The sequence below is a fragment of the Hetaerina americana genome, unplaced genomic scaffold, assembly GCF_022747635.1.
Source record: "Hetaerina americana unplaced genomic scaffold, ioHetAmer1.1.p SCAF_79, whole genome shotgun sequence".
In the NCBI taxonomy this organism is placed as follows: Eukaryota; Metazoa; Arthropoda; class Insecta; order Odonata; family Calopterygidae; genus Hetaerina; species Hetaerina americana.
In genome coordinates this window covers 335,933-361,876 of record NW_027287416.1, presented here as the reverse complement: position 1 = coordinate 361,876, position 25,944 = coordinate 335,933, and the positions used below count along the sequence as shown (strand labels likewise).

General features: G+C 38.5%; 1 protein-coding gene across 1 annotated transcript in view; it reads left to right on the top strand.

The window, feature by feature from the left end:
• Egfr (epidermal growth factor receptor) overlaps window positions 1–24,511 on the top strand; it is a 203,644-nt gene extending 179,133 nt beyond the window's left edge. Inside the window, exons 5-20 of the mRNA XM_071596255.1 lie at window positions 10,613–10,948; window positions 11,419–11,744; window positions 11,912–12,109; window positions 12,978–13,279; window positions 13,395–13,630; window positions 13,753–13,885; window positions 14,139–14,436; window positions 14,868–15,206; window positions 15,346–15,482; window positions 15,717–16,002; window positions 17,074–17,359; window positions 17,678–17,908; window positions 18,217–18,500; window positions 19,363–19,852; window positions 21,806–21,982; window positions 22,315–24,511. Of these exons, the coding sequence (XP_071452356.1) occupies window positions 10,613–10,948; window positions 11,419–11,744; window positions 11,912–12,109; window positions 12,978–13,279; window positions 13,395–13,630; window positions 13,753–13,885; window positions 14,139–14,436; window positions 14,868–15,206; window positions 15,346–15,482; window positions 15,717–16,002; window positions 17,074–17,359; window positions 17,678–17,908; window positions 18,217–18,500; window positions 19,363–19,852; window positions 21,806–21,982; window positions 22,315–22,691 (4,436 nt within the window). The 3' untranslated portion in view covers window positions 22,692–24,511. The remainder of the gene's footprint in view (window positions 1–10,612; window positions 10,949–11,418; window positions 11,745–11,911; window positions 12,110–12,977; window positions 13,280–13,394; window positions 13,631–13,752; window positions 13,886–14,138; window positions 14,437–14,867; window positions 15,207–15,345; window positions 15,483–15,716; window positions 16,003–17,073; window positions 17,360–17,677; window positions 17,909–18,216; window positions 18,501–19,362; window positions 19,853–21,805; window positions 21,983–22,314) is intronic.
• The last annotated feature ends 1,433 nt before the right edge of the window (window positions 24,512–25,944 follow it).

Sequence of the window (25,944 nt, the reverse complement as noted above, 5' to 3'; positions counted from 1 at the left end):
TCCAGTGTGTAGTAGTTTACGGCCTGAATGGACATAGCGAACACCAAAATTGAAGCTACTAATGTTTCAAAAATCCTTCCCCTCGGCTTCGCAAAAGTAAATTAAAATAGTCGTGAGTATTTGTCAATTATGACATGAATTTAAATGTCTAAAAATATAATGCAAGGGTCATTCATGAAGTCGTTTAAGGCTTGTTTCATTAACTTTCTCTTCTTAAACGAAATTTTAAAACTCTGCCTATTCTTCCTTTTAAATAAATTACAGTCTTCGGGGTCTTTTGACTGTTTCGGGAAGTTACAGAGGGGTCGTGAACCTCCTGTTTCTCACTCTCCCTCTCTCTTTCGGACTCTCTTTCCTCCGGTTCACCCAACATTTCACGTACACCCGAAGGATTTTGAAGCATCTTTTCCACTTCATCAGATAACACTCAACCATATTGGCTTAATATATCCTTCCCGCCGCGAGAGGGCTACGCTGAAAGAGATAGGTACGGTTGGGCTGAAATTCGCCCAGGTACGGCGGCGAGATGATAGGTGGGCGGAGGAGGGATTAATCACAAGTTTTGGAAGAGCTTAAATGGCTTCCCTCGAACACCTGCAAGTAATGGGTTTCGGAAAAATCACGTATCCCAGTTGGCACGACCGTGCTCTTGAACTCTGGCGGTGGAGGAATCATGGCCCATCGAGGGGCAAGCACCATTTGGCTGCGTTCTGCGGCCCCCGACGCCTGGCCGTCGCGCCCCCGTCTGCGCAGCCAACCCGTTTCCCTCGATGACTGCGCGATGCTTCTCTTCTTCGGCTTCGGTGGGTACTTTTCTCTCCTCAAGTCTGTCAGTCCCGCCTTTATTTTCCTCCTTCCTTGCGTGTGATGGATACGACAATGAACAACCAGTGTCCATCTCCTGCACCGCTTGGCGAAGTTTACTATCTCCCGCGCTCCTCTTCGTTAAAGCCGTAAACTTTTTGTTTTGGGACACAAAGAAAGAGATCGTTTTTGTATCTGGAAATTGAGTTCCCTTGCAACAAGTTACGCACGACTGTCAGATGTTCTTCTTGGGGTGATCCTTCGAGTCAGTATCCTTTTTTCAGCCTTGCTGGTTTATTTTTGTATTTGTTGAAATGCAGGACATTGTTACTGTTTGTTATGGACTGTACAGGCATCTGTCATTTTTTTGATTTAAAATGACCGCTAGAGTATAAATACGACGAGAACCATACTCCTTATTTTTTCCGTGGAACAGAATTAGGAGAAAACCGTGTTTGATATTTTCAGAATTTCTTTGTTTTTGCCGACACATCGCATTTAATATGATGGAGGTTTTACTTCGGTTCGAGACTCCAGAAATGTTTCGAATCCAAAATGTAGCGTGGACTCGTGCAATAGAACTGGTTGACGACGAGGACGCGAAAGTTATGCGGAAGATCTTAATGTGCAGATTGATATGACGCAAACTTGCTGCTTTTAATTAAGGGGCGAGATATTTATTCATGAATGAGAGGAAGTGCAGTGGATCTCCAGTAATCAATCATGCCGAATAACGCCGCCACCCGTCCAGGTGGCGTCCCGCGGGCTATGATGTAGGGGAATCATATGCGATGATAATAATATGGTTTCCGTCCACTGGGTGTCGGGGATTTCGCACGAAATCTTCCATTTTTCCAAGCCGCTCTTCATTTCCCTCACTCTCATCGCACTTGAGAAAGGGCGCATGAAGCCCCCCTCCCCTTCCTCCTCAGGGACGTCATCGTGTTAGTTCGCGGTTGTTATTCTGGAATTGAAATGACTCTACTCATGGAATATGAATAAGGTATCTTACTTGTTATGCACGTGCGAGAGTACTTGTTGAAATACGCCCTTAAATGAATGCCAGTAGCTATGGAAAGTACAGTGTGAAAACAACAATCATTAACTCGAGGATGGATTGGGGCAGGTTAGTAGGTGTGGCCAACTAGTTAATTGGCCGCGAAGCGCATAACAGCGGCGTCGAGGTTGTTTCATCCCCTATGACGCCCACCGTTCCCTAGTTAAGTATCTAAACCGGAAAAATCGCAAATGCTTAACGGGGCAAGGTTGGTAGTATTCAAGGGTGGTCCATGGATTGGAACGAGGGCCCGTTCGATGGGAGAGAAAGCTGAGAAATGTCCGCATACACTTTTGTTTGGCCCGGGAGGAAATCCATGGTTAAGATGAATAGCAACCTGCTTGCATATCCTCATATTCCACAGGTGTAAACGTGTTCGTATTCTATCATTTAAGGAAGTTTTTCGATGAGAACAGACTATACGATGGTTTGACGATACATCCTTGCATATCCTCTCAATACCCAATTTACATCCAACCATACGACAAAACCCTCTTCAATTCCGGATACCTGCTTCCTCCCTTCATTCCGTCCAACATCCCTATTCTAAGCCTACCCCTTTCTAGTTTGCCTGACATTTTCCTCTCTATCGCAGTCTTCAACATCCCTTCGCCAATCTAAACGCTCTGCATATAATGTCCTGCCTCCCTGGGATTTCTTCCAACAATCCCCTCTTTTCCCCCACCTAGCCTACAACTTCCTTGTTTGTTTTCCTTAATGTCTAAACCTTTTCCTCCCTTCTCTACACACACATTTCCAAAACCTCTAATCTACACCTATCGTCATGCTTCAAAGAATTTTACGTCATGTTTCCGCGTCGTATAAAACAACGCTCTTTATCAAAGTTTGTGAATGAGTAGCTAGTCCTAATGTTTGAAAGGAAAATATTTTCCGAGTTGATATCAAACGTGGAATTCCTTCTGAATATCATGGGAATTATTTAACTGGAAAATGACGGGAACGTCAAAGATCTAAGCAGGCAACCTAAGGAGCAGTTAAATTACGAGTTTAGGCTTGGACTTCTAAAGAATGAAAGTCTTATTTTTTTCTTCTCATCAATACTGTCTCTCGATCGAATCTAATTTTATTTCTCGAGTGGAATGGGTAATTTTTCTTCTTGGAACCATATATTTTGCGTAATGTGTCGTGATGAATGGTTCATTAATTAAATGGTCAATTTATGCTCCATTCTCAGCTTTTCCCTCTTCATCGTAGAATATTTTGATGAGTGACCTTTATAATAATAATGATAAAGGAGTGATGATGAAGAGTTTCTATTCACTTCTACGAATTGGTTACAGTTTCGAGAGAAGGGGAGAAAGGAGAAGGAGGAACGCGAGATTCCCAGGGCCATACGCACATCGCTCCAGGGCCCTTTTACTGTGGGCGGAGGAATGGAACGGGTAGGGACTGGGAGAGAGTGCATTGTGATAAGAAGACGACCTGCCGTTGAGGAGGAGGGCCGCTTGATTGAAATAAGGGTTCGGATCTAGAGGGGACAATGGCTTGGGGAGGAGGAAGAGGAGAAGATCGGCTTTTGTGTGGGGGACCTGGGAAGCGGGCGAGTTGAGAGAATTAGTTGAACGGGTGGATGATGGGATGGGGAAATTAAATAGAAAATAGAGAGGGTTTCCTGGAGGGGTTTCGGATTGGGGTGGGTTGGAGGGAAGTTGCATGGGAGGTGGACAGGGAAGGAATGCGATGGTATGGTGAGCGGGAGGAGGGGGTGTAGGGGATGGCAAGGGGGGGATTCAGGGGAGCTCACGTTTTCAATCACGGCTCGTTTGTTGCCCAGGACAAAGGTGACCAATCAAAAAGGGGATGGCGACGACGGCGGGGGTGGAAGGTGGCGCGAAGGTGGTCGAACGGGATATCACTGAGCACTCGGAATACCTACTTCAAATCGTTTTCTTTAAATCTTCTTCCATTTACCCTCGAATCGACGCGAAAACCTTGGGGGACGTGGGTCGAACCAGTTGGTGTCAGCTCGACTCAATGGATAAGTTGGAGGGAGATTCAATATTCCTGAATGATTTGAGGCTCTTCAATTTTTCTGGCAGTTAATTGATTCATTGAAGTCCCCGATGGTAGAGGCCATGTTTCCCTGACGCATTTAAAGATTCAGTGTTTTTTTAAGTTCCAATAGTTTTGATTTTAGTGTTGAAAGTCGAAAAAAGAGAAGTACCCTTGTTGTTTCCGTGCGAAATGAAAATTGTAACGCATTAGGTAATATTATTTTTACGTTTTCAGCTGTAATTTCCACGGTATCTGTGTAAATAACGTGACTTGGAAATACGGCCATTTGGTGAACATGCCCATAAAATATAAAATCCAATTATCTTCGATATTGATTTTATTTACGTGATATGATTTATAGGTGTGGTAATCCAGTGGGTTAAAACGTTGGACGACTGACCGGATGGCCTGGGTTCGGTTTCTGCGGACGACTAGGGACATCCTCAGCTTCTTCCAAGCTGTGAGATTTTTCGAGCGCCAGATCTTCCTGGGAAATCATAGGTGGTACAGGGAAAGCAACTGGCTCTTCACCTTGATGTGTGAATTTCACTGGCCGTTGGGCTTAATACTAGGTTAACTCTACCCTCACCTATGAAAACGACCTTCGGCTTGACAACTGCGATTTTTTGTTTTGTTAATATGATTTATGGAACATCCATGACACTCGATGGCCCTCAATTCATCACTACGCTGTAAAACTGCTAACAAAATCGGATAATCCTTTTTAAAAGCCTTGGAAGTGATATTTCACTCGGAGTAACAGTTTTCATTTTAACCCAATCCTGAGGAAGCGTGCATAATAACACGATGGGACATACTGTCAAGCTGATTTAAATAAATTTTAGAAATCAAGGGAGATTTGAGCACCCAAAATTTATCATTTTTAAGTCAAAAGTGGGTGGCACTCCCTTACGGCTTTCCCTTCTCTATCTTCCATCATTCTTGCTGTGGTAAGATATTCTTCTGATCAAAGCCATCCCTCCACCATCCACCATCGTCATCTAATCAACTTGGTTCGCTCTTGTTCAAGGTGGTATTTTTTTAGGGCGAAGAGGGGAACGTTCACTCGAAGAAGGAAATTAAAAGATAATGCCAAACCCGCGCTATATCAGGGAAGTTTCATTCTTAGTTCCGCGGGGGATCCAATCTCGCCGGCATTCATTAGGCCAGGAGACAAAAAAGTAGGGGGCAGCTGAACGTTGGAAACATAGAATCCTTTCTTGATTGCCCGGAATGGTCACGAGTCTTCACCGCGTGATAAATTCAGAATATCTTATGTCGTGTGAAAGTGTAATAGGCTTTCATCCCTCCATTTCTTTGAAAGAAAGTTAGACCCTGTGATTTCTATTCTTTTTCTCAAGCCGGATTGGGGAAACTTTGAGACTTTAGTTACCACCTCTTCCATAGTTTTATTTTGGACCACGACTCATAATTGACTTAAAATTCCAGCCCAATTATAGAAGTCCCGGTACGAAAAAGGTTACCTTAGCGTACTGTTGAGGACTATATAAATATTGAAAGTAATAAGACCGTGGAGCATTTCCAAATCCTGAGCCACCATTCAGACCGGTTCGGGTACGGACGTCCAACGATTTCCGTCCTTTATTAATTTCATCCGGTTTGTTGCATTCCCGTTTTCTTTTGCGTTCCGTCTCCTCATCACATGTGCGACAGCCCTCTCAACGCATCCCCTTCGAGTGCACATGCATGATCCGAGCGTAACGAGTGATTCCATATGGAGGGGGGCGCGTAGGAAGAGGTGGGACGACGGACAAGGAATGCGAGAGAAGAGGAGGAGGAAAGAGCCCGCTTGCTCTCAGTCCGGAGCGGTTTTCCCCGGGGTAGGCACCGGAGACGGCGCGCGGATGCTTCGTGGAGATGGTATCAGGAGGAGGAAGGCGGGCGGGTGGCCGAGAGTCACGAGATGCCTCGATCCAACAGCGCTCGGGGCGGATTCGAGGAATGTCGACCCCCTTATTATTTTCGTTCGCATGTTACCACGCACGGGTCGAACAGAATATTTTTCGAATGCCGATTTAACACTTGGGTTGTTTGCCGTTGTACGAGCTCGTGTTCTCTTTCCTTTTTTACTCCCGCTCCTCATCTTACACGCGCGCTCTTTCTTCTTTTGGATTCCCTCACGCTTGCGTCATGCTTCATTTATATCCGCGTGGATAAATTCAGTAATTTATCGTGAGGGTTTACACTTGACGGTAACGATGGGGTTCTAATCATGGATGGAAATTGGAGAAACGTCGGGAAAGCAAATGTAAGTTTAATCGCATTGCAGACTGGGTTCAGCTTAATATGCGCTCGTTGAAATGACCGTATTTTGTTGCTTCCTTGTGTGGCCGTAGTTGGCACCAGGCATTGAGTTCGCTTCGAAGTGATTCTTATAAATGACAGTTGAGCGCGAGAAAAGAAAAACGGAAGAGAAGAAGTAAACGGGAAGACTTAGAAGGAAGGATTATTCAGGGGAACATCAAACGTCACTGAATGGGGTGTGGTGTACTTAATATTTTGAGGATTTGGTATGTAATTCCGTTCGTTCTCGTAAAATGCGTTTGTTCGACGTCGTGAAATGTCGTCCTGGAACTGCTACTTCGGACCAATTTGTGCTGGTGCACCGAGCGTGAGGGCGGGGCAATCCCCCACAACAAGGGATGCCCCACCCGGCCGTCCCCTCTCCCTTCAGGGGTGAGGGGACGGTCAAAGGGTGGAGATGGGGCCACCACTGCGTGGCTCTCTCCGGCGTCCTCTCGGTCATACTATGGAACGATGGGCCTCCTGTAGCTGTCAATCTTCTCCCCCCGTGACTCGGCGGAAGACGTTTCCAGAGGTTGCCTAAACTGTGCCCTTTCTCCTTGCTCGCTGCTTCTGATCTTGCTTACTGTTTCAAATTTCGCCTCAGGACTGCAAGAAATGAAAATTTTCTCCATCGCCCCCGCCTAGCTTTGCATCATTAATTTGTTTGTTTAAATTTTATTTCTTATTTGTATAAAGGTTAAAAAGAGGTGGTGTTGTGAGGTCTGGTGAACAGCTCAGCCAAAGATCGAGGGATTTAACCTGGCAACTATGACGCCTATTACCTACGTTGATGACACATGGAATTTACTCAAGGCGCGAAATATCCGACACATAATTTAAGCTGATCATCCTCCGGCCACGTTCCAGGTTTTCTTATTATTCCAGTTTAATGCCCATAAACCGTTCTGCTTTTGTAAATCAGATGAATTCTCATGCGTAACAGGATTTTTCTTAACGTCTGAACTTAGCTCTCTATTCACACTGTTCGTCTCCCTCTTTCCTCGTCTCTCGGTGTCCTCCCACATCCCTTGCCCTCACCGCCTCTTTCCTTCCCCCACGTCAAACCATTTCGGAAGCTACTCGTAGCCCATGTCTTCCATCGGCTACCTTCGGATGCACCTCCAGATTCGTCTTATGTCAAAGCCATCTACATCTCTCTGTCTTTTCCACCCCAACTTCAATAAACCTTCATACCACGACCATCTCCCAACACGTCTTGTTTTTAAGTAAGTCCTCATTTCTCTCTCTGCCCATCTTCCCATCATGAGTTTGCCGGGGATCTGGCGATATGAACGACAGCCTTTACCTATGTATCTATCCCGCAAATAAAGCACTGAATGAAAGCCACAGGAATAAAAATTATTCTTGAAAGTTTAGAGTCAATTTCAGTATCTCATTCTTCTGCAGGTTGCAGCTGTTCGTCCGTACTTGTCAGAATTTCCTTATGTTTGTTCATACCTTGACTTACCTTTTTCGCATCAATGACTTTATCATTTGAAAATAGGAATTTTGAATCTCGAGTGGAGAAAATATATTATTTACGGTCCAAAGTTTCATATGCATAAATTATTCATGTGGGCAACTGGCATTGATTGTATAAACGCGAGGAGTGATGAAATACCTCACTTTCGCAATTACTGAAGTATATTCATCATAACTAAAACAGAATTTTCTCTTGTGATGATTCTCAAACTTCGGTTTGTCCTATTTTGAAACAAGGTGAATAATTATACTTATTTCCTTACACCCTTCAGCGACGTCTTTTTTTGTAATGAATCGTTGATTTTTTTGTTGTATTTTATCCGCATTATCACAGTGAAAGAACGAATAATTGCGTATTCATAAAGTTATTATTTCAGGTTATAAAGTTATTATTCGATTCTCTAGCATGATTCATTCCCATCACAGTAATACATTTAGAAAATGGGGCGTTAAAAGAAGAGTAACCTGTGTGATGGGTAGTTTTACATTTAGGACTATTTGATTGACATTCTTACTTCACTTTATAAGACAACATTTTTTCCATCTACCACTGCCTTTTAACATTGACGCAGTAACAGCAAACCACTATCTAACATAGAGCATATCTGTGATTAATTTTTTTCTGCACTTCAAATGTAACTGGCTATTAAAAGCGTTGCGCATTTTGTAGCTAAAATGCACTCATTGTTGTGAGACTTTAGAAGGGACACTTTTGTCAAACCTAAAAGTGTTGTTCATTATTTCCATACGATCGCTTTTCCATTTTTGAGCTGAAGTCAAACATTCCTCTTATCTACAAAGCTTAGCTTTTACAGTTTGAAGCACTTTGGCTGTCTCTTCGAAAGATGCTGGCATGTGTTGACTTTCGGCTTTATTTTCTCCTCTTGATTGTGCGCGCGTTGTTTGTGTGCTGTTGAGCGGACGGTCCCGAGAGTGCGTCATTCTCTATCTTTGCCTCCTCACGTTCTAGGAGTAGAATGCCTCTATCCGCGACCTCCTCTTGCCCACCTGTATATTTCCACGGAGAAAACAAAAAAACTGTATTTTTTCCTTTGCCCTCCAGTAATCCACTGACAGTTGTCAATTTTTTCCTTTTCCGTGATGACATTTTCTCCATCTTAAATTTCAATCATTTTCTTCGTGCACATTTTTAGCATTGATATTTCGAAGGTCTTCCAAATATCGCAAGGTACTCTTGTTTTTATTCACTCCATTTATGTTTATAGGATTTATCCCAAGTAATTGCGCAGGTGAATACATTTTTTCTGTTTGCACTGTCGTAATTTATCCAGGCATTTCCAATACAGTTATCGAGGAAAAATATCTAGCCTCCACTATTATTTTTCTGTCGACATATTACTGCTGTTGCTCATGTCAAGGCTCCAGTACTCCAGTTGGAAAACTTGGAGCAGTCAAAATGTTTATCCTTTAACCTCTACAATAGCCTTTATTCAATCATGTTCAGTGGTTCGAGGAAAAAACTCCTACATCACGTTCCGCATCGGAGATATATTAACTTCGCTTTTCACGCTCTCTTGATCTCTGGGATTTTTCGGAAGGCCTCCTCCCTTACGGCATCGCGTAATCTACCTGCGGTAGACAACCAGTCCATGCAAAAACTCTCAGAGAACTCATACGGTCCTGGTACTTCGTTTAATCAACGCCCGCTTTTTACCCGGTCGGTTCAAAGACACTCCCCGAAATTCGTTCTCGGCACTGCCCATATTTTGAAACGTGGAGTGGGTTTTCGTTGTTTCCCCGCATTTTAGAGATTTGAAAATGTTCGTTTGGACCTCCAATCGCGCGAATTGCCGCTCTCGTCGACCGCAGGGCAGCACGAACTCTCCTCCTCCTCCTCTCCCATCCCGGTTCGGAAGATGGTCCAAACACGTCTCCGGAGGAAGGGAGTGGAAAGAATGCTTGCTCTCGTCCATCCCGCTATCTGCCTCTCTCTCCTTTTGGCGATTTCTCCTTCCCCCTGATGAGCCTAATTACCGGGGTCCCTTGAGAGATAGGGAGGCGTGAGCGAGCGTGGCTATGTGGGAGGTAAAGCGGGTGTGGAGTCAGGGATTTTCGAGTCGTGCGGGATGAGTTCCTCGGATGTGAAACAGTTGGTTACGTTCGCCGTACCTTTTTTTATACGTTCAACTCAAGGGCGAGAGTTGTTTTCCCCCTGCGCGAGAACCGCCCATCATCGTTCCAGCAATCCTTTTTTTCTTATAATATGGCACGCTCGAAAAATAGATCATATCTTAGAACTTGGTTTTAAGGACACTCGCGTTAACTCTTTAAGATCGAGCATCGCATGGTCGAGAGAAGGAATCGGTTTTTCCTAGCTTATATCAGACAACTGACGTTTCGTATATGTAATTTTAGTATTAAATATCAAACTAGGAGTTTTCAATTTTCAACCAACTTTGACTTATTATTTCATGCATTACCTGACACTAAACGCACACGCTAAATTCTACGAATATTAAATATTTTGGTGAATATCCATGGAAATATATTAATTAAAATTCGTAGAGGAAAATAAAAATATTGGATTTATACTTTTATAAGAAGCCATCAGACTAAGTAAACTTGGTAAGAAAACCTGTCTGGGTCGAAGTTATACAGGTTATTCCATTTATGTGCATTGTCGATTCTGGCAATGTAGTCTGTAATCAAAATTGGTGGATACCGTCACAAGAGACCCCTAAATTCGGATATTTACCCCTCTGGCGATTTTTTTCTTCGGGAATTAATTAATTTTGTTACTTTGCTGTCACCACATCTATACAGTTAATATCGTTTTTTTCGCCACTGGCTCTTAATAAAATTTTGGTATTGAATTTTTCGAAGTTATAGAGTATTGAATTCCGGTTGATTTTTTAAATTTGTGCTCTCATTTACAGGGGAAAGAGGTCTCGAGGACTAAGCGTATTCTTATCTCTCTACTTACAGTATGCATTGGAACCAACGGCAGGATGTCAGTACCGTCCAACCGGGAGCATCACTATCGAAATCTGAGGGATAGATACACAAACTGCACCTACGTCGATGGAAACCTCGAATTAACGTGGCTCCAGGATGAAGATTTAGACCTAACCTTCCTCCAATACATTCGGGAAGTCACCGGATATGTGCTGATCTCTCACGTGGACGTCCGCAGGATAGTGCTCCCCCGGCTGCAAATAATCCGCGGAAGGACACTCTTCAAACTCAGCGTGCACGACGAAGAATTCGCACTCCTTGCCACCCTTTCCAAAATGCACAACCTGGAACTGCCGGCTCTCAGAGGTGGGTCTCGATCTCTCTCTATCCCTTTACATTCTCAAAAGGTTTACACAAGGAGGCTGGACCATGTAGTCTTTCAATAGACTGATTACCTGGACTATCTCAATCCCCCACGGCATGTCATCACGTTAGCCATATTACCTTCTGTGGGGCTCGACAACGGGATACGACTGGTTTTAGTAGATATATTTTGCTGTATCACCAATGGCAGTGACAATAATGTGTATAAAATAAGTATAGCCATATTCAAGTGACGTCATTAATGTGGTTTACAAGAAACACATGAAAATTTTCCCTCTGAAAATCCTACTAACTAGTCCTATTGGGGATTGCTAGTTGAAATGCCTTTTTGAAATTATATGAATATTTACACTCATATCCATAGTTTTATACAAGAATCCCAATCTATGTATAGATCAAAGCCTACTTAAATTCATCGACTAATTCCTAATGATCTTATCTTGTTTTATTAGATATTCTTCAAGGGAGTGTTGGACTTCTTAACAACTACAACTTATGCCACGTGAAGACCATTAACTGGGAGGAAATAATCACTGGTCCAAATGCCAAGAAGATATATGTGTACAACTTCACAAACCCTGAAAGGGAATGTCCTCCTTGTCATCATTCATGTGAGAAGGGTTGTTGGGGTGAGGGTCTGGAAAACTGCCAGCAATTTTCCAAAATCAACTGCAGTCCTCAGTGTTATCAAGGGAGATGTTTTGGAGCAAACCCTCGAGAATGTTGCCATCTCTTCTGTGCTGGAGGATGCACGGGCCCAAAACAGAGTGACTGCCTGGTGAGTACTTAAATGTTGCATATATCTTATAAGCAGCTAACTCCCTTTATGCTAGTGGCATTAATTCACCCAAACAACCCTTTGATCTCTTTGATGAGGTAAAGAAAGTATCTCACTTATGTTTACCTGTGTTTTTTGATTCAATGTGCCATAAATGTCTTTTGCAGGCATGTCGAAATTTTTATGATGATGGTGTCTGCAAGCAAGAATGCCCAGCAATGCAAAGGTACAACCCAACAAAATATTCATGGGAAACGAATCCCGATGGAAAGTATGCCTATGGAGCAACATGTGTCAAGAACTGTCCAGAGCATTTGTTGAAGGACAATGGTGCATGTGTTAGAAGCTGCCCTCCTAAGAAAATGGTATGTTTATTTAAAACCATTATATATGTTTATTAGTTTAATGTGTAATGTATACATTTTGGAAAAAAAGAGCATTCATTAACTAGGGTGGAAGAAAAGGGAGTCCCTGAATAATCTCTTAAAACTGCAAACTGAAAGATCAAGTGGATCCAATGAGAATTAATTTATAAATATCTAATCACTGCCATTTGCTAATTATAACAAGTTATATGGGTAAGTATAATCTCCAGTTTATCAGTAATTAACTTAAACTCTGGCTAGATGATTCACCTTTAGATATCTTTCTTTCCATATAGAAACTGGTTACTGATTAACTGGAGACCTTGTCCTTTCAACTGACTTATTTTATGGAACTCTGAGTAAAACTTGAATTATGCTAGGAATGAGCTGCACAATGGTCTTTTGAATTTTCTCGCACAGTGATTGTGAAAGCATATAGACTGCTTTTGTGGTTCATATCTTTCTAAGGGCAGCAATGTTATTATATAATAAGATCTGATGTAAAATAAATTAGGTAGTTATCTTATGATGAGTCATTTTTTCTATTAATAGCATTAGCAATGCCTTGACACTCAATTGAAATTTTTATTCTACCATTGTGGTAGCTTTTTGCTTCATTATGAACTCACAAAAGAAATAACTATATTCATAAATATAAGGAATATATATGGATTTTTTTATCAGCAGGGATCTAGAATTTGTTTCCATAAAGTCTTTTGTATTTATCTGGTTAATTATCGTAATGCTATTTTAATGAAAGCTCCTAAACATCGGCATAAGCAAAGCACTCAAGTACACGGCATGAATAAATTAATCTTTGAGGCAAAAACATGTTGTTTCTTTACTATAACCAATTCTTTTGCTTCAGGCTGTGAATGGAGAATGTGTTCCTTGTGATGGGCCATGTCCAAAAACATGTGAAGGCGTGAAAATATTACATTCAGGAAATGTGGATAACTTCCGGGACTGCACTATTATTGAAGGATCCCTGACCATATTGGATCACAGTTTTGCTGGGTTCCAGCAGTATGATGGTGATTTCATTTTTGGCCCACGTCACGGGAGCATGCACCCAGACCGTCTTGAAGTTTTCAGCACTCTCAAGGAAGTGACAGAGCATGTTAACATCCAAGCCTCGCATCCAGCATTCACAAATCTCTCTTACTTCAGGTAAGTTATGTAGGAATAATGTGACAGTTTGACAGTTGATTAAATCAATGAATGGTGAATGAAATAATTTTACCTCATATTTGGGATTGAAATAATGTGCATTTTCTTTTCACAGAAACCTTGAAGTCATAGGAGGGCGAGCATTAACAGAATTAATGTCATCACTCTATATTGTGAAGTCATCGCTGAAGTCCTTGGGTTTGCAATCATTGAAAAAGATCCACTCAGGCAGTATTGCTATTCTTGAGAACAAGGACCTTTGTTTTGCTGAAGGAATTAACTGGAACAAAATCAAAAAGTCCAATGATCATCCCACATACCTACAAAACAATAAGCCATTAACTGAATGTGGTGAGTATTTAAGAAATTCTTAATTTCTATGATAATTCACATTGTTACATTTAATGCCTGGATTAACATATCCCATGCTAACATTAAATCCTCTACTCATTTTTTTTTTAACATATCCACAGAGAAAGAAGGTCTTGTGTGTCATAGTCAGTGCTCATTGGAAGGCTGTTGGGGTCCAGGACCTGACCAGTGCTTATCTTGTGCAAATTTTCAAGTGGACAACATTTGTATCGAGAGTTGTAATGCAATGCCTGGGTAAGTTGACTTTCTGATTTGTAATATGAAGTGAACTATGAAGGCAATGACATTGTATTTATATTAATATTTTACCTTAGTAAATGAGTGCATTCTACATATTGATAGTATATCTGTCTTTTATTGCTTTCAAGTATATGGATGTGAAGGTAATTGCAATTATTGAGGAAATGTCAATTTTGCGTCCATTTGGAGAAATTATGAAAAGCCATTATTTTCTCAGGCATCATGGAAATCTTCATATTTGTTCCAGGCTTTATAGAGCTGGCCCAAAACTTTGTATGCATTGTCACGAGGAGTGTGAATCAACTTGCCATGGGCCTGGTCCAGGGAATTGCACCAAATGTAAGCATGTTAAGGATGGACCATTCTGCACAGTGTCATGTCCAGATAGCAAGTACAACGATAACAGAAGCACGGGGCAGAGTGGAGGAGAGTGCAAACCATGTCATGAAAATTGTGTCTACGGATGCGCTGGCCCAGAAAATACCATTGGTGGAAACGGATGCCATTCATGCGAGAAGGCAATATTAAATGGAGATGTCTCAGTGGTAAGTCAATATCAGTCAGCGGTACCATTGGTCAACCATTCTATATGCTGAAAAGGGTGCAGTAGCATTATTTTAAGATATCTACTTATTTATAATTCTATAGAATTTATCCAAGGATGTCTGTTTACATTGTAATGAGTAGAATGCATTTGATTCTGGATATTTCACCCATTAATGTGGAATACTTGGCCATTATTTATAATGTGCCAGTAATTAAATTCATTTAAGTAATGGATTTAAACTATTTTATATAAACTCTCACCATGTCGCACTCAAGTTAACTGCCCTCCATCTAATTCTGTCATTCTGCTCTATAATATATTTTGTCATCAATATCAACAGAATGTCTCCATTTGGTTATTAGATTAAGTACCATGCTTTGAACAATTATGTATTTCTTTATATCAAATTGTATTTTTGAATATTAACAGGAGAGATGCCTTCAGAAGAATGAACCCTGCCCCGATGGTTATTATTATGAGTGGGTGGGCCCTCAAGATCAGGGACCATTGAAGCCATTGGCAGGGAAAGCAGTTTGCCGAAGGTGTCACCCTCGTTGCCAAAAATGCACAGGCTATGGGTTTCACATTCAAGTTTGTCAGGAATGTGTCAGTTATCGCCGTGGAGAGCAATGTGAGGATGAATGCCCTCCAGATCACTATGCCCGTGACGACACTCAAGAATGTTTGCCTTGCTCCCAAGAGTGCCGTGGCTGTTATGGACCTACAGCCTCTGATTGCATTGGATGTCGCAATTATAGAATATACCAGGTTAGTTCACTCATAGGCTAAACAGCCAGTTATATTTAGGTATTCAGCACTGTAAACTCTAGCCAGTATTTTTATTTGCATTGATTCAATTGATAATATGTATGAAATTTTATTTATATGTATGTATTATTCATTGCAGGATGGTGCCCCTGACAGTAATTCCACCTTGTTCAACTGCTCAGGATTTTGTCCACCAGAAGCTCCTCATAAAATATTTCCTCAGGATAATATAGAACCTTATTGCTCAAGAGAACCATTAGTCTTAACATATCAGAGGTAAGCAAATGATTTTAGACATGAGCTATATCAGTATTAAACATTGTTGGGTAAACATTCCAATTAATGTTGTCATTGCAATACAAATTTAAGAACTTAAATTCAGATTTGGATACTTAAATCTTTGATACAAACTGTTTAATGAGTACTTTATTTCATTTGAATTGATCTTCTGTGGGATATATTGGTGAATGAATAATAACAAGTACTAAGCATACTTTTTATGATTTTCAGTGGGGATGCAGAAAATACTCCAATTATTTTGGCAAGCATCTTAGCTTGTGCGGCACTTGCAGTTGTTTGTTCAGCAATATTGGGCATTCAGTGGCGTATGAAAGCCAAAGCAAAGGATAATGCTGTCAAAATGACGAGAGTTCTGACTGGCATGGATAGAGAAGACAACGAGCCACTGAGGCCTACAAATGTGAAACCGAATTTAGCAAAGCTCCGCATTGTGAAAGAGGCGGAACTTCGTAAAGGAGGAGTCATGGGCTATGGTGCATTTGGAACTGTTTTCAAGGTACTGAACCCAGTATTGAATTTGATGTATTGATCTTAAATTATTCCGGGGATCGAGATGGTGCGGGGGCTAACGTACTGGCTTCCCACCCTGAGGGCGTGGGTTCAAATCCCGGCGGTGTTGAATATTTTTCAGAGGTATCTCGATCCCTACTTGAGGTGCTTTGTGGAGGGCACTTTGAGTGAGTACGCCGTCCGTCGGATGGGACGTTAAGCCGCGGACCCCTTGGCGCCTTTCGTAAAGAGTAGGCTAATGCCGACGCCGGGTTTCTCTCCACCCTTCATCCTTTCCTGTCCTTCCCCTATGGCGCAAATGACCTTAGCTGTCGGTCGCCTCCCATCAAAACTACTACTACTACTTAAATTATTCCTTGAAAATCCATTCTCCCCAAATCTTTAATCCTGGAAATTCAAATACAGGATATTTTCATCTGTATTGTGTAATATTTACTTATATTTTTGCAATGTTATTTTTGGAGATGCTCTAGACATGGATTGATTACTCTCACTCAGGGTACCGGAGTGTGAGGTTTGGCTGTGTCTTAACACTTGCCCCACTATATGATGAGTGATGACTCTGTAATATATATATATATATATATATATATATATATATAATTATTATTATTATTATTCAAATTACATATGCCGATAGACAGTGTCAGGTGGCACACAATTCCCAAGTAATCACAAAAGATAACAAATAAAATCAGTAAGTAAAAAGTACACTTAAAGGATATATTCTAGTTAATATTCTCAGTTTCATAACTGATCGATCTTCATAAAATAAATAATTTTAAAGTGAAATCCTTTGGTATCAATGAATTTGTGAATATCCTTATTTAATTTTATAAGATTTACTCTGTAATAAATTGGTTCTTCAGAAAAGAAAAAGTGTTTTTTCTTTGATAGAATTGGGGTTCTTCTTTTAATTTCCATTGTTAGCTACAAATAAATATTATATTAAATAAATAAATTTTTCTATGTAAAGATACCATGTCAGTTTGGTTCATTATTGAAATTATAATATATTTTTCTTTATAATATATATTTTCCTATTTCATCCCTTTAGGGAGTTTGGGTGCCTGAGGGTGAAAACGTCAAAATTCCAGTCGCAATCAAGGTCTTGAGAGAAGGAACTGGTGCCAACACTAGTAAAGAATTTTTGGAGGAAGCTTACATCATGGCCAGTGTGGAGCACGCAAACCTACTTCAACTCTTAGCAGTGTGTATGACTTCTCAAATGATGTTGGTCACTCAGCTGATGCCACTTGGAAGTCTTTTGGACTATGTTAGAAACAACAGGAGCAAGATCGGTTCCAAACCATTGCTTAATTGGTGTACTCAGATTGCAAGAGGTGAGAAAAAGATTGAAAAAGGAAAATGTTGATATAATAAATCAATCATTTTGCACTGCTTTAGTAAACCCAGTTCAATTTTTCAAATTGGAAATACGTTCTATAGCATTTATTACCCTAGTTACCCATATAGTACTTGACATCATCATTTAGAAAACAGTTATCTAGCTATGACTCACTTTCATTTAATCATTAACAAAGTGAGCATAGCAAATGTTTGTAGTGAAAGGGTCATTTGTGTGGTGTTCTATGCAAATTGTTTTAATTCCATTCTGCCGCAGAAGAAACTCATTACTGAATAAATTATTTGTATCCTAGGAATGGCCTATTTGGAGGATAAAAGGCTTGTTCATCGTGACCTGGCTGCCAGGAATGTTCTTGTCCAAACACCGAATTGTGTGAAGATCACTGATTTTGGCTTGGCCAAATTACTTGATATCAATGAGGATGAATATAAGGCTGCAGGAGGAAAGATGCCAATAAAATGGCTTGCACTTGAATGCATTCAGCACAGGATATTCACTCATAAGAGTGATGTCTGGGCATTCGGTAAGGTCAAAACCAAAACTATCAGAGTAAAATATTGAATTTATGAGTAGAAAATGCATCCTCAAAGTCTACTCATGAGAAATTAAAAAATATGTAGATGATGTAGCAGTCCCAATGTACCATGATAGAAATTCACCACTTTATTTGACAAAATTAAATTTATTTGTTTGATGTGTTTATTGAAGCCATCAGCAGTCAAATTCAAATCAATTCAGAACTTAAATGAAATCAATTAGATCAAAACCATTTGCTAGCAATAAAAATATTTAAATGACATCTATAAAATAAATATCTTATCTCCTTTGCAGGTGTAACTGTTTGGGAACTTCTCACATATGGAGGCCGACCATATGAAAGTGTTCCAGCTAGAGATGTTCCTGAATTATTGGAAAAGGGTGAAAGGCTTCCACAGCCGTCAATGTGTACCATTGATGTCTATATGATTATGATTAAATGTTGGATGTTAGATGCAGAAAGCCGTCCCAGTTTTAAAGAATTAGCAGATGAATTTGCAAAGATGTCTAGAGATCCTGGTCGATATTTGGTGATACATGGAGATAGGCTCATGAGGCTGCCATCATATTCTCCACAGGTAAATTGTAGCCCATTCTTCGGCAGTGGTGTTCATTTTAGGGCTCAAGTAAAGGAGCAACTGAAGTTTATAAAATAATAATTTTTACTCTGAGTGAGCGCATTTCAATATCATTAATGTGGATATGCATATGAGAGGACAAGTATCAAGCAAGTGCTTTAATTTGGGAAGAAATTAATGTTTGAATTTTCATTTTAGGAAAATTTTGATGTATCAGCCAAATATTATCCTTCATTTTGTAGGTATTCCCTAGCCAAATTTCCCCATGTACTCATCATAGCAAAAATTTGATGATTAATCAATGGTTTTAATTGGGAAATGGCCTTATAAGAGCCTTAAAGGAACCTGCCTTATCACATATGCATGAATGCTCTGTTAACAAGATATCAAGACTGTGTGACTACAAATGAAAAACTGCTAATAGAAATGATTCTCATTTTTCTAAACATAGAAAAGTCATTAATATTGGAATTATTTAAAAAAATCACTTTTTTTAGTTTCTTGTTAGTCAGGAAATTCAAAGGAATTTGACCGAATGGTAGATTATTATGGATTTTTAAAAAGTTTGAATGGCATGTTTGTGTCCACATCAGAGTCAATTGATTAGTATGGAGAAATTAACTTATATTGCTCGGAAGTATGTTCATCATACTGCTGCTATGTATCACTCAATTTTTCAATCAGTGTTGAAGCGAATCTCATTTATTTTGGCAGTAAATAATAGTCAACTAATTCAAATAGCTTTATTTGCATAATTATTGAGACCTCTAGGTTCATCTTCATCATAGTTAAATTATGCTTCAATATAGAAATTTCCACGGCAAGATATATAAATGTTATGCACCTTTTGACCTCTACACAGGATGAAAAGGAATTGATCCGTAACTTATCATCTGCGATGGATGGGCCAGAGGCTTTGGTTGATGCAGACGAATATTTGCAGCCAAAATCCAGAGCTCCCATTGCACCATCCTCGCTCACAGTATCGGCCTCATTGGGACCTCCTTCATCGTCATCTCTTGGATCAACCTCTCCCCCTCACACACCAATTAAGACGTGGTCTGGTACGGCAGGGATGTGCCCAATGACACATGGGAATCCTGGTGTCGACATGGCTATGGCTGGCATTGGCCTTCCTCAAGGATCAAGCATATCTACAAGTGAAGAAGCTGGCAACCATGCAGCTGTTTTGCCATCTGACTCTCCCACTCCACAAAACCTTCAAAATTGGGACAGAGAACTTCGGTATGGTCAAAATATGGATGTGCATGATGGCCGGCCTCAAGGACCATTGCATTCTGATGGATCTTCATCGCGCTATTGCAGTGATCCCCTTAAAATGCTTGGACGAGGTAATTGAATTTTTTCCAATATGATTATACTAACAGAATCCTATTTTGATCAAGTAGATATGTTTTAAGATTTAAGGCGAGCATACTTTTCATTGTTCATCCTTGTTCCTTTAAATTATAAACCCATGAGCTCCAACACATAGTTCGTGTGAGTGTTCCGGGATTGAATGATGCCAGGAATCATGTTATGGTGATTTTCACAATGCATCATTTTCATAGTTTTTATTGTCAATATTAATTAGTGATTAGTTAATAACATCTGTAAGGAAAATCATTCTATGGTCCATGAGCAAAATCATTAGTTTGATGAAATCAGGTAAAATAATAATGGTATACTTATAACCCCTGAAATGATGGATTTAAAATATTTAAATTACCTGTAATGGGATGTAATGAATTCCAGCCTTGGAGCTGTACATGGTTTTCAGAATAGGTGACTCACTTTATAGGTCAGCAACAGAAGGAATAAGTGGATAATTTTGAATAAATGTGGTGTAGGCATGAATCTACTTCTCCCGTACAAGTCATTATTTAGGTGGTATTTCTTGGTTCTTTCAATCATATGGGAAGCACTCTGACTTTAATACCCTATCAGTGTTTAAGTTAAAATCAAAATTGGCTAAATATGGTTGAGAAAATATAATTCATGCATGATTCTTACTTTGACATAATAGTAATTAGCGCCTGGTTTAAACACCACAACAGATATAAAAGTTCCTAAATTGGAAAAAAATGCAGTATTATATGAGGAATGTAGGAGTATTAGTTTTATTTAACTCAGCAAAGGTGTTGCTTAAGATGTTCAACAAAAGGAAAGAGGAGATAGCAAATAACTTAGAAGATTGTCAGCTTATAATAGAGAGAGAATGGGTATGTATGATACCTTAGCAATAATGGGGCATTGAAATGGCTGGAAGCAGGAGTGAAAGTAGGTGTGGAATTCAGAAAATCAGTTAATTTGCAAATGAGCAGGCTTCAGTTAGCCAGTCAGTCATTGTTGTTGCATAAAAGAACCAGTGTAATAGGCATGAGATGAGAATTAATCATGAGAAAATGAAGATTAAGTGGTTCTAAAGTAAAAGGAAGGCTAAGTTAAATCTTACAACTGGGGGCAATAAACTAGAGCAATTAAAGCAATTCACATATTTAGGAAGTGTTTTGGAAGAGAGTGGGCAAAGTAGTGAGAACATCAAAAGAAGAATTACATTAGGTAAGGGATGTAAAGAAAAGACTAGGGAAAACTGATATGGTAGCTAGCATTGTATGTCATGGAAACTTGGTTGTTGAGGCAAAAGGATAAGTATTGATTGCTTGGAGACTTTTGAGATGCAGATGTGGAGAAGAATGGGAAAAAGAAAATGGACAGAAAGTAAAACTGATGAAAAGTTTTAGAAATGATTAGGGAAGAGAAGTCTTACATTCAATTCGAAAAAGGTAGGACAGGTGGATGCAGGAGATATTGATAGACTAGACAGTGGGATGCTGGAGAAGATTATAGGGGGGGGGGAAATGCTGGAAAAGTAAGGTAGCAAAGGAGGAAAAGAAGCATTTTTAATGGAATTAAGGGAGGTAGAATGTATGCATAGCTAAAGAATGAGTTATTGTTATCCATTTTAAGTGTGGGGTTTAATGCTATGCTGGACAGAGATTAGAAGTGATGCAGTGCATATTACATGGGCCGATTGAAATTCCACTCTATCCATGTGAACTACCACCCAGAGTTAAATATATTTTTTTTAAATTGGATGTCCCAATATGATCATTTAAATGTCATTTTACATTTAATCCAATCGATAGTAATGCTTGACGCCAGGCATATCTTCCAGACATACACATGAGATAAAAGCATTAATATAAAGTATTTTATGTGATAAAAATTTAGAATATTTAATATTATTTTTGGTGATTTGAAATATAAATTAATAATTATCCTATTATTTCTTTTACACACAGATTGTGATACAGGTTCAGATGACTGCTTCAATCCAGGCACAAACAAGAGGGAGGCACAGGTGGGAAATTTGAAACTGGATCTTCCTTTGGATGAAGACGATTATCTAATGCCATCACCTCAACTTAATCAGGGTACTTCACCTTACATGGACCTTATTGGAGATTCAAAAATCACTGGTAATTTCCTCATGTATTTAATTTGAAATTAAATATTTTCTTTAATACATAATGATATTGTGGATTGTCTTACTCAATTACATTTACAAACGCTATGTCGTATTGTCTAGTAAAATAATGATTATTAACTTTGATTGTGTGCTCTCTGGATAAGTAATCATAATCAAATTTTCCTGGCTCTAGTGAATCTAAAGTCTATAAGAGCAAATATAAATTATTAATAAAATAAAATCTTTATTTAATAAAACATTTATCAGGATTTTTGGAGTAAACATGGAAACTGCCATTTCAGTAATTCAAATTTAAGTGAAATGTTTCTTTTTCTTAACCAGAAAATGGTGAGCCCAGAAATGGAGGGTTCCGAGGGTATCCAGACTTCTTACCAGCGACTGGAAAGACAAAAAATAGTGTAGATAACCCAGAGTACCACATAATGAGCCAAAATGGCAATGGACCCTCAACAGAAGTTGCTATTTCCTCATGCAATGCAGAAGTGGAAGGTATTAGTGTTATGCCGCCAGTGCAAGGACAGCCTCACATCAATGGTGGTATTGTAGGTAGTGGTGTTCCACCAGGAGGCCCACCGTACCTCACTCAACAGAAATCTTCTGAAGAAGAATCAGATCACGAGTACTATAATGACTTTGATCGCCTCCAGAGGGAGCTTCAACCTCTCAAACCATTCAGAAGAAATGAGACAACGGTGTAAACTATGTGAAATTACTTTTTTTTGGGTTGAAAGTGAAAGAAAATTTGAGCAAAGAACGCAGTGAATGTGATGAGTGCTTATCCTTAATCCCAAATTGTGTGAATAAAGAAATTTCAAAACAATGCTTCTGAAAGGATATTGGTGATGGGAGTTGAGAAGGAAGGAAGTGTTTTGTGAAAACTTTTGCAAAACATAGTGAGAATCTAGTGCAAAAGACAAAGAGTGCATATTCATCTCTCTGATCATTAGTATTTAAAAAGAGATTGTCTGAATATTGACTTGTAAATTTTCATCTTGCATCAAGAGTGTGAGAGGTAAAAGAAGATAAAAGAGTGGATGATTCACTATTCTTAACAAACTCAAGCAAGGTTGGGTTCAGCATAGTACTTTTCCTACCTACATTCCCCAAACTTACTTTCCTGTATGATTTTTTAATCAATATTTCCTCGATAATCTATTAAATGGGTGCAATATTGATTCTGTTCAAGTAATGCTAATTTGAAAAAATAAGTGTATTTCTTCATAATTGGACTGAAATGTGCTTTGAGCAACATTAAGAAGTTACTTAATATTTAATATTCATTTGGAAGTTGCTAGCATTCCTGCGGTGTAAATTATTTTAACCTTAGAAGAGGATGGCTATTAACAAGTTATTTTAGAGCACCTGTCTTGAAGGCTGTTTGATAATTCAAAATACACCATAAGTAGGCAAAACTTCATTTTATATTAAGTACTATCTCTCACTGAAATTGTGATTTAAAATAATACACCATATTTTTCAATGTTATGTAATTTATTTTTTACTGTAAAGTTCAGCATTTTTCTTTGTTTTTTGCTAAGCTACTACTTAATATTTAGTTCACAATTAACTTAAACTTATATATTTTGTCTATTACTCAATGTTGATCGGATCATATTGCATCTGTTCTGATTGTTTTGGAAAGTACAAATTTTTTAATTTCTTTAGGAAAAAAACATGTTTGTTCCTGTTTCCTTACTTGCTATCAAGTATTCCATTTCCCTTTGGAAATTGTAGCATAATTGTTGTAAAAAATTGTAAGTAGTTTTATCTATTAACAACCCTTCCCAACCAATACCTACCATCCCATTCCTTGCATTGAGTCAGTAGACTGTGATATTGGTGATCAATTTAGATACCCAACCCTGTTATCATTTACAATTTATTATAATGGGGCCAACTTAATTTTGTGATGAGTTCACCTCAGCATTTTGTGAGTACTACCTTAAAATGATTGTTTATGGTTTCCATTTATGTAAACAAAACAAATTCAAAGATATAATGAGCTTTTGCTTATGGATATTTTCGATTATTTTTAGATAATTTTTAGTCTTTGGAGATTAATGGAAATTTTTTACTTCAAATTCATGAAAAATTATTTTTTAAATCTGCCGCATAGTTCTTAAGTGCCATTTTAATAGTTAGGGTTGGAGTAATTTGGTCTTAAACAGATTTTTATAAATATTAATAATGTTGAACAAAATATTTTGTACATTTTCTTATGGCAAATAATGTAACATATTGCCTGTACTATTTTAAATATAGGTAAATCTTGTAAAAAATTTCTTCTTGAAAAGAGAATGTACAATAAAGCCTTTGTTAGATGGCTTACTCTATGAATGTAAATTAAATTTACTGCATTGTTTTTATTCTATAAAGTGTAGAAATGCCATTCTTGTCCATTACACTTGTAATTGAAAACCTACCAACACACTTTCACCTTTTATAAGGTTGGGACTACCAGCCCTGTTTTGTACCTCTTGAACTTCGCAATAAAGTTTTATTAAAACTTACATTTTAATGGTTTGTCTTATTTTTGCTAAAAACTAAACCTGTGGAGGTAAAACTACATATGTGGTTACTAACTATGAAAAGAAAATTTCATGATGACTCTTAGCATTTTTCCCAAACCTATTGAGCATTTTAAAAGTAATGGGTAAATATCTATAATTCACTCTAATCAGGTTCTGTTAATTTATGCAATAAAGAAGTGAAACATTTCGAACTTAATTGCTATTCTTTGTAATCATCAGTAGACATAATTTTCCATTATGGTATGTAATTGCCACATAACTTTAGGTAAGACCATGTCAAGTTCGATTTTAAATGAGGTTTATTGTTTAGGTTGTAAATTATCACATTATAGAGATCAAATGACAGGAGAAGTAGATCAGCACCACTAATCCTCACCATCCATTTAAATAAAGTAAGAAAGGGAAATATTGCCAAATTCTTCTCTGAAACTATTATTACCATATTTTGTCTTTGGGAAGATATTTGTACATAATATCATATTAGGTAAATAAAACTGATGTGTAAATTACTAAAGGTACACAAAAAATGTGTTATAATATTCACATCAAGAAACAATGAAATTAATTATTTTTTGTAGTTGTTGAAAGTTTAATTCCATCATTGTGACTTCAAAAAGGGATTTTCATTTGATTTAAATTGAATAATGAATTAAACTAACATTTATAGTCCAAATAATATTCTAGGTGTATTGTATGAAATGATGACTCAATTCTAGTACCATATTTCTCCTCATAAATGAAATACAGGGATATAAAACTTAAAAGTTTTAAAAAATTTAAAAAAAATATTTTTTCACATAATTTTTTCAACCTGGGAAGTTTGTACTGGATAAATTCATGCTACTTACTGACATGAAATAAGAAGGGTAATCCATACAATCAATTAAAAATATAACATGAAAATTATTAATCAAACCAGAAAATATTCAGGATATTTGGAAATAATATAGAGGAGCTATAAGGCTAAAAGATGTTAGGACAGAAAGTTTAGACAAAGAAAGAGAAATATGATGTTCATAAGGGTAGCTTGGGCCCAGCCATACTTCATTGAAAGATTGAAAAGGCATTGAAGGAAATAAACTAGAAAAAATCTAAAGGATAGACAACATCTCCATGGAACTAATTAAGAGTTTAGCAAATGCAAAAGGATAGATTCTGAGGTAGATGGAACACTTTACCGATCTTGAAATTGTTTTGGACCAAAATGGTCAAAGTGGGAGGGTACTAATGACAATGATCTTAAATTAGGTTTTTAAGAAATAATGGTGAAAACTCAGATATGGAGCAAAGCTTTGTTTAGTGTGGCTACATGGTTTCTGGGGCTTGGTGAAAAGGTTAAATTTGAGGCTTTTGAGATAAAAATATGTAGAATAATGGAATATGTCCAATGCATGTAATGTCAAACATACAAAGAAGTACT